General features: G+C 42.5%; 1 protein-coding gene across 1 annotated transcript in view; it reads right to left on the bottom strand.

Moving 5' to 3' along the window:
• Positions 1-13,826: 13,826 nt before the first annotated feature.
• The window catches only part of caskb (calcium/calmodulin-dependent serine protein kinase b), a gene marked incomplete at both ends in the record, with an annotated part of 34,644 nt that continues 30,738 nt past the window's right edge, over positions 13,827-17,732 (bottom strand). Inside the window, 6 exons of the mRNA XM_083685068.1 lie at positions 13,827-14,003; positions 14,857-14,940; positions 15,130-15,332; positions 15,435-15,515; positions 15,960-16,040; positions 17,536-17,651. Of these exons, the coding sequence (XP_083541194.1) occupies positions 13,827-14,003; positions 14,857-14,940; positions 15,130-15,332; positions 15,435-15,515; positions 15,960-16,040; positions 17,536-17,651 (742 nt within the window). The remainder of the gene's footprint in view (positions 14,004-14,856; positions 14,941-15,129; positions 15,333-15,434; positions 15,516-15,959; positions 16,041-17,535; positions 17,652-17,732) is intronic.

Genomic DNA, 17,732 nt, shown 5'->3' with positions numbered 1-17,732 from the left:
AAATGCGAGTCAGCAAACTGAGGGTTGCTGGCATTACCATCTAGGGTTCCAATCACTGCCAATGTGCCCTTGAGCAAGGCACTCAGAGCAATAGTGTAACTTTAAATGATATCACATGTACCTTGGCTGGACCTACTTGGTTTAACCCCTAAACTGCTCTGGAACGTGTTAACTACTGTATGCTGCTTCCATCTTGTCGTGTATGTATTGTGTCAGCTAAAACTAAGAATGTCCATTGATTAATGGACAATGAAGTTCTGTTCTATTCTGTTCTATTATTTTGCAGGTGGTTCGATTTAAAGTTCAGCATATTGACTATTGTTGGACTAACTGATTTACTTCCTTCTGATTCCTTAGCTTCTCTGCACCAACAATAATGTAGAATATGAAGCTGGGTGAGTTGAAACTAAACTTCGGAAAACATTTTCTCTTCAGGGTAAAAACTTGTTCGGAGTAAAACTTTCACAACTACAAGGGCACTACTATGATCGGTATTGCTATAAGTCTGAAGGCCATCATAGTGCCTTCTCCTCTCAAGTCCATTTCCAGGGTATTTTGAAACGGAAATGTTCCAGGGACATTGAGATTAAAGCAGACAATTCAAAATGCTCCCAAGGATGACACACTTCATGCGAATGTAGTCTACTGCCTATGATAATAGTTGATTGAGGTTGAAGTTCCCTATTGCCCTATACAATCAAAAACGGCTGCTGGACTTCAGGGTTATCACAAGAATATTATTTTCTAATGTATATATCCAGATTTGACTTTCTTTAAATGTTAGTGAATTAAGGCATTCTAACAGTATGTACAGTAAACTGGGTTGTATTTTTTAATACTTTCTAATATTTCAGGCACAGTGGACTTAGTTTGTTTTGCAAACCGGGTGGGGAGAATTTTCACTCTTGGAAGATTCCTTGGGTTCCAAGAAAGCTAAAGCACAACTCAAGTATTTTCTACCCAGGTCTGCAGATACTGTATTGAACCCCAGGGCATCTGGCAAGGGGATCAAAGCCATTCCTTACTGTGTGTCCTGCATAAATTCATTACAAGGACTTACTGTATGGGTGGGGGGTGTGTTCAAAACCAAAGAAAGTTGCTAACCACAAATCACAGTGAGGAATTGGTGGTCCTTGAAAGGGATACGTTTTGGAGTTCAGTTCACAGCATGTTCATAAACAAACGTCTCAGTGTGTGAAAGTTAATCATACCCAGAGTTTTGAATTCAAGGTTGTTCTCGAGGCCTGTGTCAAGAGCAGCCTGTAGCCAGGCTACGCAGGCAAATATCCACGGTGATGCAATGCATATCTTAACTTGTAAGTAATACTTGATTGGGTATCCTATGTCTAATGAGTAACGACTAACGTGATTGAGTCAGCTTTGTTCTGACTGCTGCAATGATGTGAGCAAGCAGAATAGCCAAAACAGATACTGTACACTGATCAAATTCCCATAATGGTTAGAGTGAAACTGTGTTCAGAATGTAATACACTATAATACAATGCTATACATGCATTGAATATTTTTTCTCTGTATCATTAGAATTAAAGAAGAGTCCTACTAATTACCCCCAAATACGCCTAATAGCTACCCCAAACACCCACAATATAACCCAAACGACCTTGCAGGCTACCTTGTAGCCTCTGTTAGTAGTTCTGATGGTGAAGTCTTCTGCGGATGGTAGTCTGACACATGTATAAAAAGTGTTGTCGTTCATAAATGGTGAAACCAATATTTATACAAATACCTTCAAATAAAAGCTGACAATGTAGTTTAACCTCATATTCATTGTTTGATTTCAAATCCAAACTTTTGGAGTATAGAGCCAAAAGAAGAAAAAATGGTTCACTGTCCAAAAATGTACAAAGGGCACTGTACATTGCGAGTGTATTCAACCCACTCATCGCCTACAATGACAATAAGTCATATGAGATATTATTTGGGGATGTATAGTATCTTGAAATTATGACATGAAGTACTGAATGTTACCATGGATACTGCCTCGACAGTATGATTTGAGCCATAAATGATGGCCTTGTCTGTAGCAGGTTTATTCAAGGGCTTTGTGTCCTTCTGTCTGTTACTTACATGTAAAGAGCTATGGTGGGGGAAATGAATTTGAGAGAAAATGGACGGATGGTAAGAGATTCATCAAAAAAGCCACTGGTCCATAAACAACGTTGCAGCTTTAAAAACTCTTTGTCTACAATTACATTGTAAAGAACACTTTTAATTAAATAATTGCAAGAGAAGCCTGAAAGCAAAGACACCTATGGTTGTCCTGTCTCCTGTTTTATCAAGTACAAGGTACAAGTTATCTGTCATCAGAGTCTCAGCGGGGGACATGTAACATGCAGGTATACCATATCACACCAGTATCGCAGGGCTTCACTTTCATTAGGGCTTACCTGGCCACCTGCCATAGCCATAAAGAAGCCAGACTTCACAGTAGCACAGCTTGAGCCCTCTGCCTTGACAAAACCCGTTAAATAATCTGCTACTGGCTTCAGCCCCAGTCAAAGGTCACGGCAGAATGAGATAAGCTGAAACGCTTGAAGAGAAAAGGCCGGGAAGACATGTGACTTTACTTAGAGCCAACAAGTATAATGCTTTTGGATTCAGTCATAATAATGTAAGGCTTGTCACAAGCGTATATGACTCATTTCTAATGTTTGTTTTATTTCATAATGATCCTATGAGTCAGTTGAAAAGTTGCCACATAGACAGACATAGCCTATAATGAATTGATTAACATTGTATGGTTTAACATTGTATTGATTAACATACAGTACAGGCATAAAACAACTAATGATGCATCAGTGTATCTGTTGGTTTTAAGGACATAAAGGGATCTTTATGTCGGCACAAAAAACAGTGATAAATAGAGGCATATTTATGACAATAAGCAGGTCAAGTACCATCATGCGTGCTGCAAAATCTGGCCTTGAAAATAACACTAATATTTCAGACACACACCACAACAGCGCCCGCGTTTGGGCAAAGACTGTTTTTCGCGCCGTTGAAAAATAGCCCAAAGTGTTATAGATTACATCAGATAGTTCACTCAGAAAGGGAATGGACAGTGCACCCACCCCCCCAGAGTGATGTATGATATACCGCATGATGTACGGTACAGTTGTTCAAAGCCACAGTACCTTCTGTAACTAGTATTGGATGTGAAGTCCCTGCCATGCATTTGATGTGCTGTATCCCTGTGTGTATCATATTTGATTTGCTTGTTTGTATCTTTTTGCATGTAAGGTGACCTTGGGTGTCTAGAAATAAAATTAAATGCATTATTTATTATTCTGAGTGGCCATGTCTGCTACTTCCCCAACCACCCATCCTCTTCCATTAAGCAGAATTCAGTCTATGTTCTGTACATATACAGCTACTGTACTGTACAAACACAAGGTCAGCCTTTTCACAGCCTCTAATGGAGCGTATGTGGTTGAACAGCCTTGACAGACAGTAGACCACCTTTCAGCGATGCTCTCTGGCTTCATTATGTTAGCTAATTGAATGTTCATGGTTTTGCATGAAAAGCATCTGCTATATCGATACGCATCATTTTGTAATGCTATCAAAACATTCTGGCTGTCATTTTTGTCTTCTTGGGCAGTGAGCAAAGTAACTGAAATATTCAAATAGAAGAGACATGGCAATTCATTTATAATAACAAATGTGTAATGCAAACTGTTGCCAAATGCAGATAAAGGCATACTGGACTGCAGATTCCCAGTCAGCAGAGTATTCAGTCAACAGCATAAACATTCTGAAAAAAACATTCATAAACCTGCAGTGCAGTTTGCCTTTATCTGCAATTGATTGAATTGGGGCCTTAGTATTAATTTTGAACAACAACCACAAAGCCTTGGAGCACCACATCTCAGCAGCGACTGTTGAAGCCACAAGAGAAGTGTCCTTGTAAACACGTCCATTATACACCCCCAAGATCAAACCCACTGCAGTTAATTAAGCTTAGGAGAAAACAATGGGGCGCACATTGCCAAGGCCAGCTAAATAATTCACAACCCCCTCTCTTTCCGAAACCTTTCTTCTGATGTAGTTGCTCCACCTGACTGCTTAGAATGTGTGTGTTACATTTACAGTAAAAAGATGGGCACAGCAGGTTGTTTTATGCTTAAACAATTGCATAGTGGCTTTTGGCACTGTGTTTCCAGAACTCTCCATGTCAGTAGCATGCCCCTTATGGAGGAAGTTGACACTTGATATGGGGCTTTTGTTCAAACGTGGTAGAGTATGGTATTAACATTTGACTTTTCTACTACTGTCTGATCGTGGTTTGGGGCATCCACACATGGTATATAAATGTGTCTCTGTGTGAATGACAGGATTCAAATGCAGGTGTCCTGCATGTCACAACCCGATATCTACTACGCTAAAGCCTAGGCATTAGCTCTGGGAGCTAACGCAAGTGCTCAGGCTTCAGGAAAGGTTACTTATCGTGCAACCATGATTCCAAACCACCTCGGTTATACAGTAAGCAGCAGCTCAAGCACACACTTCTAAAAGTACAATGTAGAAAACTTGATTGAATACTGACCTTAGATAGGAAAGCATAGAACCCCAAGTCAGCAGCTGGCACTCTGTCTTTCAATCAAGCCTGCACGTCTCCTGAGGTAAAACATCAGTCAGCCAACAACTCAGCCCTTGTAAAACTGATGGGAATGGCCTTGGCCACAGGGACACTGGCAGCATACAGAGACAATTCTTACATATTAATTTATGTCTTGCAGAGCTATAATTGAGAGATGGTGGATGGGTCAGCATGTTTGAGAAGATATTAAATGGGTATTCAGTGTAATTTGTGTCCCTTTCATCACCTTTAATTGAGCTGCTTTGAGAAGGGCACTACATATGTTGTCTTCACAGGTAAAGGGATTGGGGTTGTGTTTGCATACAAATTATGGGTGACACTCAAAGTCAAAATTGAGGACAGAAATGGTTCGGTATTCTATTAAAATGTGATGTTATTGAGTTATTTTATGCAAACATAGTCAAACTACAACTAGCCTACAAGCATTTTCGGCAGCACTTTACATTACGGCTCGGAATAGGTTGGTTATGCAATGTTAATAAATAAATCCAACTTGTGCGGCATGCAACACAGGCACTGTATCAGAGTCGTGTGCACCATATCACATTGAAAACTATGAACTTCCGCAACCGAATGCCTCAGTCCGTCTGTTCTAGGCTTTAGACTCAAATGAAATGCTCGGTTTGTCTATGACCATCCTGAGCTTTTTGTTCACAGATCCTTGCCTTGTATTCCAGCCAAATCTTGTTTTCTGTGTCTCAAGGTCCCCTTCTATGGGCTTCCTCAGCGAAGGCCATGTTGTAGGTAGTGCAGGGAAACCTTGAGTCTCTCATTGACTCAGAGATTGTGCTTTATTCATGCATTCTCCAACAGCATTCTGCTGTATAACACACAATATTCACTGGGCCCAGTGTCTTGCGGACATCAGATGTTATTACAAACACGTACAGTAGACATACAAAACACAACAGGGTTGTTGAGGTGTGTATTGCTGCTTGATTGAATACACTGTCCTTGGTTGTATACCTGTTGTGTCGAGATTCCTTTTCTTTTTTTTTTCATAGGGAGAAAAGCGACAGAATGAGACCTTCAGCATGCTGATACTGGCAAAGGCATCTAGTGGCAGACTCTCATAACAAACATTATCATTAATGGCTGTAGGCCTACAGATTAATCAACTAATCGAACCGATTAATCAACGAATGCTTTAGTTGAAAGGTAATTTGTTTAAAAGAGTAATCTGATTTCTATATATGAGAACAGACTGAGAAGGACAAGAAGTTAAAGCAAGAGTAAGTGACATTTACTGTAGCCAAGTAATCAAGAGTGTTGTACCAAGGAAGGTTGGTTCAGGCTATTACTGTAGCACCATTTTGCACCTTTGATTTGGAGGCCATCATTTTCCCTAGTCATTGTTTAGGTGGCACATATGGTTTCTTGTCTAGAACTTTTTCCAAAACACCTACATTGAAACAATAAGTGGATTTTTTGGGGGATTAATCAGTAGATTCATCTTTAATCAACAATTTATTTTGTATCAACTGACAGCCCTTATTATCATCTTTGTTAAAGCCTAAAAGTGTTAAAGCACTTTGAAGGGGTAATATTATATGGTCACATGATACATATACATACATACATGATTCACAAGACCATATTTCAAACTAGAAAAGAAGAAGAAATTTGCAGGCAAAGTTTTAATATGGCAGTGGATACTGTTTAATATGGCAGTGGATACATATGTCTAACATATGACATTTACATGTACATTTATGGCATTTAGCAGACGCCTTTATCCAAAGCGACTTACAACAAATACATTTATTTATGTGAGTGAATCATCATAAGTCATCATAAGATAAAGTAATCAATGCTCGGACCAGGGGCCATAAGCAGTCACAATGCTTTTTAACAGGAGAGAAACTTGTACAGGGGGTATGAAGTGGTCTTTAGGAGGGACCGTTAAGATGTAGCGTGAAGAGATGGGTCTTCAATCTATGGCGGAAGATTGGTAGTGACTCTGCAGTCATGACAGCAGTGGGAAGCGCGTTCCACCAGCGGGGCGCCAGGACAGTGAAAAGCCATGACCGAGTAGTGCGGCTGCTGCATCCACGTAGAGGCGGCGGTGCCAGGCAGCCAGCCGAGGTGGAAGAGCAGAGTGATCTGGCAGGGGTTTGGGGGCTGACCATTGCTTGCAAGTAGGGAGGGGCTGTTCCCCTTGCCGTCCGGTAGGCAAACACCAGGGTCTTGAATCTGATGCGAGCTGCTACCGGGAGCCGGTGAAAGGTGCGAAGAAGGGGAGTAACATAGGAGAATTTGGGGAGATTAAACACCAGACAGGCAGCAGCATTCTGGATGAGCTGCAGAGGCCTGATGGTGGAGGCAGGGAGACCGGCCAAGACTGCGTTGCAGTAGTCAAGGAGAGAGATCACAAGTGTTTGGACCAGAAGTTGTGCTGCTTCTCTGGTGAGAAATGGATGTATCCTTCTGATGTTGTAGAGGAAGAATCTACAGGAGCGTGCTGTCGCTGTGATTCACCACACAGGATAAGTGGTTGTCAAGGATCACCCCAAGGTTCTTGGCAGTATGGGAGGAGGTCACAGTAGAGTTCTCTATTGTGATGGAGAAGTCTGGGAGGAAGAGCAGCTCAATCTTGTTAAGGTTGAGCTTGAGGTGGTGGGCTGACATCCAAGCAGAAATGTCTGCAAGACATGCAGAGACACGTGTTGCCACCTGTGAGTCAGAAGGGAGGAAAGAGAGAAAGAGTTGAGTGTCATCTGTATAGCTGTGGTAGGAGAAACCATGTGAGGAAATTACCGAGCCAAGAGATTTGGTATAGTAAGGGAGTAGTAAGGGCCCTCGGACAGAACCCTGGGAGACCCCAGTGGTGAGGGCTCATGGAGAGGGTCTCTGTCACTGGTAAGAGCGAACGGCCAGGTAGGATGCAAACCAGGAGAGTGCAGAGCCAGAGATGCCCAATTCTGAGAGGGTGGTGAGAAGGATCGGGTGGATACTGTGTCAAATGCAGCGGACAGGTCCAGAAGAATGAGAACAGAGGAGAGGGAGGAAGCTTGAGCAGAGTGGAGGGCCTCCGTGACAGCAAGGAGAGCAGTCTCAGTAGAGTGCCCAGGAAAGAGTGGACAGGAGGGTGGAGAAGGCTGCATCAGTGGATAGAAGGGAGAAGAATTCAACACAGGGTAGGGCGGATAGGACAGAGGAAGAGAGAGCGGTGAGTGAGAGGGTACGCAGGTTGCAACAAGAGGATACAGTGTGGGTAGAGACTGACTGGGAGGGAGAGGATTTGAGAGGAAGGAGAATGATACAAAATGATGATCAGGAACCGGGAGAGGGGTAACAGTAAGGTTGGAGGTATAGGAGGATCTGGTGAAGACAAGGTCGAGCTGATTGTCGGAAGAGAGTGGGACAGGGTAAGGCCGAAGGAGGAGAGAAGATCAAGTGCTTCAGACGAGTGAAGCTTCTCCGACTGGATGTTGAAGTCACCTAGTAGTGTGAGCGATGTGTCGTCCTCAGGGAAGAAGCTGAGAAGGACATCCATCTCATCTAAGAAGTGGCCAAGCTGACCTAGTGGACGATAGATAACAACAATGTGAAGTGTGACAGGGGAGGTGACAGAAACAGCATGGAATTCGAAGGTGGATATGGACAGGTGTGACAGGGGAAGGACATTATGTGAAAGAGGAGTAGCATTTTGAATATGACCATAGCAACAGTATGCAATTTAAAAAGGCTTAAAGTTAAAAAACTCTAAATAGTATCAAAAATCTGAACGAAAGTTCTTTAAGTCAGTTTACATATTTTAAAATTGAATTGAGGTGTCAAGCATAAAAGATAAAAGAGGACATACATTTTGAAATGTTCCTATTCAGAGTGAATGGCCATAGTAATGAATAGGGTTTCAAGCAAAACGTATGAATGGTATGAAAACGTTTTTGTTCAAGAAAGTCAAGTTACACAAGTCTGGGCATTTAAAAGCTGATTTGAAGTTAATAGGTTAAGTGGTTGTGCACTTGACAGTATAGACATGAATAGGATTTCATGCAAATTCCAGTAAAGCTGAAAGAGGGTAAATAGTATGAAAAAGAGAGAAGGTTTTAGGATAGATGAACAGACAGATAGATAGATAAACAGACAGATAGATAGATAGATAGATAGATAGATAGATAGATAGACAGACAGACAGATAGATAGACAGATAGATAGATAGATAGATAGATAGATAGATAGATAGATAGATAGATAGATAGATAGATAGATATGTAATATCTAAAATAATTTTCAAAAGTCATGTTCTGCAAAATATACAGAATATACAAAATATACACTCCTGCAAAATATATTTTGCAGGAGTGGAAGTTCTACTGTACATAGAAATGGCTCTGCGGGGTGCAATAAGAAAAAAAAAAACCTGTGGACACAACACAGTTGGAGAAACTTCCTCACACAAACTTCCTCACTTCCTCACTGCAAATCAACTAAACTTTCTAATTAAATTTCATTAAAGGGTGCAACATATTGGCCACATAGACCTTTGTAAAGGCATAAAGAACAGGAATGACCCTGTGTATACTGTCAGAACTTTGAAGTGTTCTGTCCTTGCTTACTGTACTTCAACCCACATTCATGTTTTGCGTCTTTGAAATTACAGTACTAAACACATATTTTCCATTAGTTTCTGCTTTGTGGCAATGACTCTATTATAACTCATTCAAAAGTTATTTCCATTTCATGTTTTCTCAACTTGATCCTTTGTGCAGCATCTTTGCTCTTGAAGCTTTCGAAGGTGCTATTGAGCTATAAAATGTATGAAATGAAGGCATGAATAAAGTCTTGCCCTGACCCTTGAGTTGTGTAACCAATAGAGAGATTCCGAAAAAGAATTTCTCTAGAACAGAGAATGTTAAACTATGGATCTAAGGACAGGTTTTCAAAATCAGCGTGTTTTAAATCCTCATGTAGGCACTGATGATCATTTATTGGCAATGCAAATAATATACATCCTGAAAAAGATATACAATAAACTATTCAGCCCAAAAAAGTATTCCATCTTACATTATTCCTACAATTGCCACTCAAGGAATTCTAAGAATTGTCAATATAATTATTTTTATTTGGAGAGGATTTACAGTTGGCCAATAACAGAGAAATTTTAAATTAACCTCTCACTTCTCAATGTCAGCTGAATAAGTACTTAAGTTCTGCTTCCGCCTTTGCAGTTCCAGACAGAGCTACTGAAAGAACATTATAGGAAATAGGACAAAGATGATGAACAGAAGAATAAGAATACTGCAGAAGGTTATCATTTGTGTTGTGCTGTCTGGGAAATGTATTCCTGCACTGCTTTACCAACTGGCAAAATAGCACTCTATTTTTATGGCTTTTAGTGGTCATGTAGGTAACCTCCAAGCTTTCTAAAAGCTTTCTAATGGTTGTAATGACTATGTTTAATCGGTAGCCATCAGGGAATGATAACCCTTCAAGAAATATTTCATTTCTGGAAAAAAAAACGCTTTCTAAAATGGTGTCCTACTCGACCCTCGGTTTGCATATAAACATGTTGTTACTGCCAGGCGTGTTCTAGGGGAGGAGCCAGGCGTGTTCTAGGGGAGGGGCCAGGCGTGTTCTAGGGGAGGGGCCAGGCGTGTTCTAGGGGAGTGGACTCACAGATTTTCAACTTTTTGTCTCTGGTGGCTGCCTCTTCGAATCATGTGTCCATGCAGAAACACAACAGCAAATGTCCAACACTGCAAGTGCATTTCGGGGGGTTATTTTATTATCAGGGAGGATGTTGTTGTTTGGGACTTATAACAGAATTTTGCCGCGATGGCCAGAGGTGGCAGATTTCCGACAAACTTGCTCCTTTAAGACTTTGGAATCTATCCTTTATTCTCTGTCTCTGTCCACACTAAGACCCTAAAAATACTGTCAACAATAGCATGATGAAAGGTGAATATGATGAAGATTACAATCAAACATGGCATAGAGACATGTTGTAAAACCATCTCTACAATGTGGTATATTAATTCACATCATGTGTCCTGTGGAAAGCGTGCAAATACGTATAATACGACCCCCCTCTCAAGGCGACCATGCAAATGCAGCCCTTGGACAAAGCAAACAAAACCCCATATGGATTACGCAGTGTCCTCAATCCCTTTTTAATGATCTACCATTCGTAGATCATCAGTCTCCTTGAAACGTAAGCCCAAGAATCAATAAATAATACAATTCTGTTTATTAGGGCTTCTTGAATTACCATTCGGGCCATTTGATTGTGGTTTGGTTGAGCATTAGTCATTTGTATTTGTATCAACAATGTTGTGGCAAAGAAGGGTGCAGTGGTTGAGTCAGGGGCAGTCTCTCTCATTACAGTACGGTTGTTATGTTTATAAGAACGTGAAGGTCACTCTGTGAGGGATTTCATTGTGAATCTGCAGTAAACCCATGGACACAGGATGTAATTATGAATACTATTTCCCTTTAATCACACTACATGTGACCAACTCTTGTAACTCAAATACAGAAGTGTGAGCTATCTTCTGCTGTCCCATATATAGCCTGTGACAGCCATCTCTGCTGTCATATATAGCCTACACTATTTTTCTATCCAGTCTCAATCCCAATGAAACCTAAAATCCTAACTCCTGTCTCGCATGAACATTCCTAACTTTAATTTTGTAATCCAGACTGGCTGAACACTGTGCACCACTTATGGAAGGAACATGGCCCACTTCGAAAGTTGCGTTTTATTAAGACGGTGGGCATACATCACACTTTTTTTTCCAGCTGATCACTCTGATAGGTAGTAAGGAAGAGCCGATGCCTTCGCAGCTTAGATGGAGAATGCTTGAGGTGCTTGCCAACTCCAGGACCCAACGGATGTACGAAGAGTAACACTAGCTGCGTTCGGACATAAGAGGATACGCAAAACATGAAACGGTGACCTCTAACGGCTGTGCGGGGTAGGGCTGTGGTATTACCCTGTGCACTGAACTTGTAAGATACTGTTAATCATTTACCATTAAATGAATATATTGTACATTTTGAATAAATCAAAACTGATGTTCACATGCGACTTCTGATATCATATACATGATGAGGTCTAGTTGTATCTTTAGGTAAAAAGGATACTCTCTTTGCTTTAGGTCACACTGTCAGGGCTACATTTGAGGAGATCCTGCCGTCTATTGGACTATGGAATTAAATCATCATTTACTGGCTCTAAACGCCGACCAATCATCTTGTTGCCTGTTCTTTGTATGTTCAGTGTAAGCAAACTTCCGCATTGCACACACATACACGCACGTATACTCGTGCGCGCACACACAGAACCACGCAAATAGACACTCACTCACTCACTCACTTCTATAGAGTCATGCATGAGACAGAATCCAAAGGCAGTTTACTTTGTCAACACTTAAAAGGAAATATATTTTTAAAAAATTAAAAGAAAAAGAACAACATTTCATACCGAAGAGCTGCTTTTGTCATTTGCAGAGGGAATTTACACAGGACTTTAAATGGTAACCCTTTACTTGAGGTGGCACGGCAACCCCTACTGAACACTGTCATAAACACAACATAACGTTTGACGTTGGGTGCCACAACAGTTTAAGACAGGCATTACGCCCTGCTTAAGAAAGTGTTCAGAAGGTGTTATGCCTTGCCACTTCAAGTGAAGCATTATGAAGAGTTTATGTCACACAATGAGCTCTTTTAAGGATTATTATACACACACTGGCTCTTCGTATTCACTCGTATGACGTACGCACCATCAAAACATTTACACACAATAAAAATCTGCAGGAATCCATCTCCTTCCATTGAACTTAAAACAGTAATAATCTTTAAGACGACACAGTTCTGAAATGGCGAAACTGGATTGGATGTCCTACTCCACATCCCCTCCCCAACCATTCCCACAACGAATCAAATGAAGACAATTTACAGACACAGCTCACTATCAAGGGGGTGGGTGGGGGCGGGGGTCTGATAGAAATCATCCATTGAGAAAGTTCACCAGTGGGTCTGGGGGTGTGCATAGGTGTCATAGTCTTCTTCCCCCAGCCTCCTTCAGGCGATCTTTGTTTATTCTTTTTTCTTTTTTTTGTTCTCTCCATCCTCCAGTTGATGTACCAAGCTCACTGGTGAGGATGCCAGTTCTTTCGTTGTTGGACGTGTTCCAAACCCTCGTCTGTGTCCATCAACCAGCACAACTCATCTCTGATGCATGGAGGAGGAGGAGGGGGGGGGGGGGGCAGAGAGAGAGGGAGGGGGGGGCAAAGAGAGAGACAGAAAGAAAGAGACAGAAAAAGAGAAAAAGAGTGGGGGAGCTGAGGGAGAGAATGAGAGAGAGAGAGAGAGAGAGAGAGAGAGAGAGAGAAACAGCACCTGTCCTCTCCATAGTCCATTGTGCAAACTGAGATGTAAACAAACCGAGTATGGAACAAGGGGAGAGGAGTGTGGGCTAAAATAGGGGGTAGGAGGGGTAGTGTGCTCCTTCAAGGGTTTTTGATTGACAGATCATCAAGACAGGGCATCAATCAAATAAATAAATGGGGGGGGGGGGGTTAGCTGCTGCCGAGTTTCCTGTGCTTTTATATCTGGACTTGGTGCCACTGCGGCAGCGTCAACAGTGCTGGAAGGACCTCTGCTCGTTTCCCGGCGTGAAGCGAGGACAGTTAAGAGAGGACCAATGTGATTAGGGGTCAGAGGGCACAGCTATCTTCTGGGGGACCACAGGAAATGCCTTCTAAGGCAAAAACACACAGACACCCACAACAACCCCATGTCTTAAGTCTGTCCATGCTCGCTAATCGCCTCTTCGAGATAGCTGTCTCTGACGATACAAAAGAAAAAGTATAAAATGTCTACGATATCACCCTTATTCCCCCTCCCCTCCCTTCAACTCTAAGGACAGGACCATATTTATTATTTATCTATTATATATATATATGTATATATATACACACACAACATTGTGCCTTCGAGGCAGTCGATAAGGGGGGGAGGTGGGGGTGGGGGGAGGGGGCAGAAGTCATTGTTTCGTGGACTGAGGTTTCAAGAGTCGCTGGGAGACTTTTTTTTTCTTCTTCTTTTATCCACAACAGTTCCACAGAGATGCATCGAAAAGAAACAAAACGGAGGTCCGGGTAAGGGGACGGGGGGAGGTGGGGGCTGGGGTTACGGAGTTTGCCGTCGGTTGATTGGTCAGTTGAATGGTGAGCGGGGGGGGGGGGGGGGGGGGCTAGTAAACCCACGACACAGGAACCCACTGGGATGTGGTGCAGACTAGATCGACGGCCTCTTCCAGGTGGCGTATAGTGTCGTCTATCTCGTTGTTGATGATGGTCTGGTCGAAGTAGTGCGCGTAGGTCTTCTGGAGGCCCTCTGACTCTGTTTGCAGCCTCTGAAGAGAGTCGTCCTGCAGGGGGAGAGGGAGGAGAGGGACAGACTGAGAGTCGATGGCTAAGCACAGGTGGGGAGATAGAATGATAACTTAAAGACTTTGAGAGAGGGAGATAGGGCGGAGCATTGGTACAACGACATACGCATCTGCGCACACACACACACACACACACACACACACACACACACACACACACACAAACAAACACACAAACAAAACTCTAGGGAAGGGTCCAATTCAGGCATAGACAACCAGTCTACTGGCACACACTGAACAAAAAAACATTAACACACACATACACACATACGGTGTACAGTGTGTGAAAGAGCTACACTAGCAGGCAAGGCTGGTGGATGTAGAAATTGGAGTGTGTGTCGAACTAATGTAATTGTAATATGTGTGTTTGATAGACAAATGAGCCTGTCCTCCGATTTCTACCTCCACCAGCCTCCCGCGTACACTACAGTTGCTACCTGTAATGTTCCAATACTTACGGGCAGTTTTCTGCACCACTTGGGAAGCTTTGGGTGCAATGGAAAAGGGCATGCCAAAGAAAATCAAAAAGGCAAGCACACAGCGCACATGCAGTGTGATAAGACATTCACCACAGCCAATGACAGAGCCACAACCAAAAACAGGATGGGTACAGTAGCAGGCTGAGGAGCAGGACTTCCTGCACCTCTAGCTGAGTGACAGAGGCTCGGGGGGGGGGGGGGTGACCAGTGAGAGGCTGCACAAAATCTTGGACGAACTGTCATTGTAGCAGGTATGACACTACCGTTTGAGGTACATCTACTGTTATGGCCTCATTGAATGGAAAGACTGAGTGAGTGAGTGAGTGAGAAGTTGAGAATAGGGTATTCCTCACCTCGTTCATTCCAGGAGTAATGGTCGGAGCTGCGATAAAGACGACGTAAGGAGCGAACTCGGCTGTCCTCAAGACTTTTAGTGCCTGAAGACAAAATAAAATGATGTTTTACGCAAACCAGTCAGTCACACTTTCCCTGACTGACTAATTTATGAGCTAACCCCTTTAACCAACGACGAATGGACCAACAAACCAACTAACATACTCACTGACTAGCTTATTGAGATGATGACCTGGCACCACACACACACACACATAAACCCACACACGAACCTGGGGCTCCACGTCCAGTATGGAGATCATGCCCTGCTCATGGATCTGGCGGATTGTCTCCAGCCGGGTGCCGTACATGGCATCCTCATGACTGCCATACTCCAGGTAGTCGTTGTTGCTGATGTCCTGCATCATCTGGTCATGGGACACAAAGTAGTAGTTCTTCCCATTCTCCTCGTCCTTTTTCGGAGGTCTGGTTGTGTCTGTACAAAGTGAGAGAGAAAAGGTGGGTGAGTGTGATAGATGTGCATGATGTGCGTGTGTGTGTGTGTGTGTGTGTGTGCGCGTGTACATGTGTGTCTTACGAGGAATGGGGTAGGCAAATCGGTCTGCATGCTTGGTGATGAGTGTGTTCTTGATGTGCCTCCTGCCAACTCCATGGGCACCTGGGTAAAGAGATAAGAGACACATTCATGAGACAAGACAAGGCATTCAATGAGGTGTTGTTAGCTAGCCATAATGTAAACAATTTCAATTCCATCAATTCAAGAAGTGTTTTGAAACTTCAATTCTAAAGCTTTTGATTTTCAATTTACAGTAGAACTTAAAGGACCCACTAAGTTGAGTTTTTTTTATGAATTAAAACATGAATGCCCTTTTTCAGTTACCTAATTGGAAAACAATTCACAACCAGAATTTATGGAATTGAAAAGGAATTCGCCCCAACTCTGGTTCACACACTTTCGTGCTGGCCTTTTTTTAAATGTTGGTGCTCATTGTCACTGACAAGACCTCTGTTCGTGTCGATACGATGTGAAAGACCCCAAATTCAAAGAACACTGAAAATACAATACCCATAGACTAAATGCAGCTCGGGAACGACTACTTACCCAACAAGACCAGCGTTTTCCTCTTGAACGCAGGCAGTTTCACCACCTCTTCATAGGTGACCAAATCTAGTTGGTCAAAGACTGGAACGGAGGTAAAGGAAAAGCATTCAGTATTCACTGAATCTCTTAAAGATCGGTTCATAGTAGTTTATGTTTGTGACAGACTTTAACAAACAGGGAGATAAACAAAAAGACTCAGAAAAGAAAGAAAAGTCACAGGGAAACAAGGACAACATTGAAATAGAGGAGTTGGGAGGACTATCCACATTCATTAGCATTCTCCATTTCATTTCCTATAGGTTTGTCTTTTGGGTAGAACGGTGAACAACATCGCAGCCTGACCTCATTCATTATTTTGTACAATATCTTAAGTACTGAAAAGTACTAAAAGTAAGTAAGTCTGAGAATCTGTAAAGATGTTTGTGCTAATGTTTGCTAATACCTTCCACCGATGCTAACCACTCAAATCAATGCCTTAACCTAACCCTAACACCACCCCTTGGTGTCTAATACTGCCTAACATCGTATCTTTACATAAACATCTTTACAATTATACACAGAGGTCGCATGTAAACATCTTTACGGATTCTGGGACATTTCTTTACAAAATTGTACAAATGATAATGACATCACATTGGACAACCAAGCTACAGCAACAAACCAAAGAGGTCGACTCCATAAGTTCAGAGCAAACCGGGTTACTGATGCAGTAATCAAACAAGGAAGACTGAAAAAAGGCTGACAAAACGAAAAGAGCAGAGAGGGAGAGAACCGAGGGGAGGGGGGGGGGGGTTACTTACATGCAGCCAAGCCATTGGGTAAGAGACGTCATGAAAGATGGACAGAAGGAGGGAGGTAGGGAGGGAGGGGTTAATAAGACCTCTTAAACTAAAAAACTAACTTAAAGAAAAACAATACAGTACATACAGTAGCTCCGAGGCAGGGTGGTTAATTGCAGGAATGTTAGACATGTAACATTCAGTCAACATTGAGACAACGGTTAGAGAGGAACTCTTTGGAGGAGCAAGGAAGGCCTTTCTTACAGGGAAGAGACAAGCAACGTAAACCAAAAGAGACATTGTCTCACAATTTCACAGACCATAAGCGGTACATTATGCATGATTTGAGTTAAGGTTCTTCATCACAAAAGGGGTGAGAGAATTTGTGTACCATAAAGTGTCAAAATTGGGACTAGCCTATTTTTGGGCAAGTGAATGAAGCTGAAAGACATTCAATGTGCCATATATGACATTGCAATCTGTAATACAATAAACAATGGTGTGTAAGAAATGGTGTGTTCTTCAATCCTTAGGCTGGTGATCTCAATGGTGAAGGCAGACAATTGACTGCTAGCATTGACATCTTTACTCCAGTCAGAAAACCTGCATCAGCACAGCTCCTCCCTGGTGGCAGCCATGTGTGAGTTTTTCTAATAGGATAATGGTGGAAGTAAGGCGTACCAGGATAGCCTAACCTGTTAGCATATGAACTAGCTTAGCTCTCAGGATAGGTTACAGTTGTGGGTGTGTGTTCATGAATGTGGCACGTGTGTGTGTGTGCGTGTGTGTGTGTGTACCTGCGTTGTGCTTAGCCAGGTACTTGTCTTTGTACTGCTTCTTCTTCTTGCCAAACCAGGTACAGCTGGCCTGCTGCTCCTGTTTGGTCTTCTCCATGGCTATACACGCCACGCGCCTGGGAGAGGGGGATTAACAGAACAAACAGTAAGAAGAGACAACTGATAACTGCTTACACATGCCGCCGCGCCGCCGCCGC

Source organism: Argentina silus (genome assembly GCF_951799395.1).
Source record: "Argentina silus genome assembly, chromosome: 14".
Classification (NCBI taxonomy): Eukaryota; Metazoa; Chordata; class Actinopteri; order Argentiniformes; family Argentinidae; genus Argentina; species Argentina silus.
Note: the sequence above shows the minus strand (reverse complement) of the source record. Positions and strands in the feature narration are given on the sequence as shown.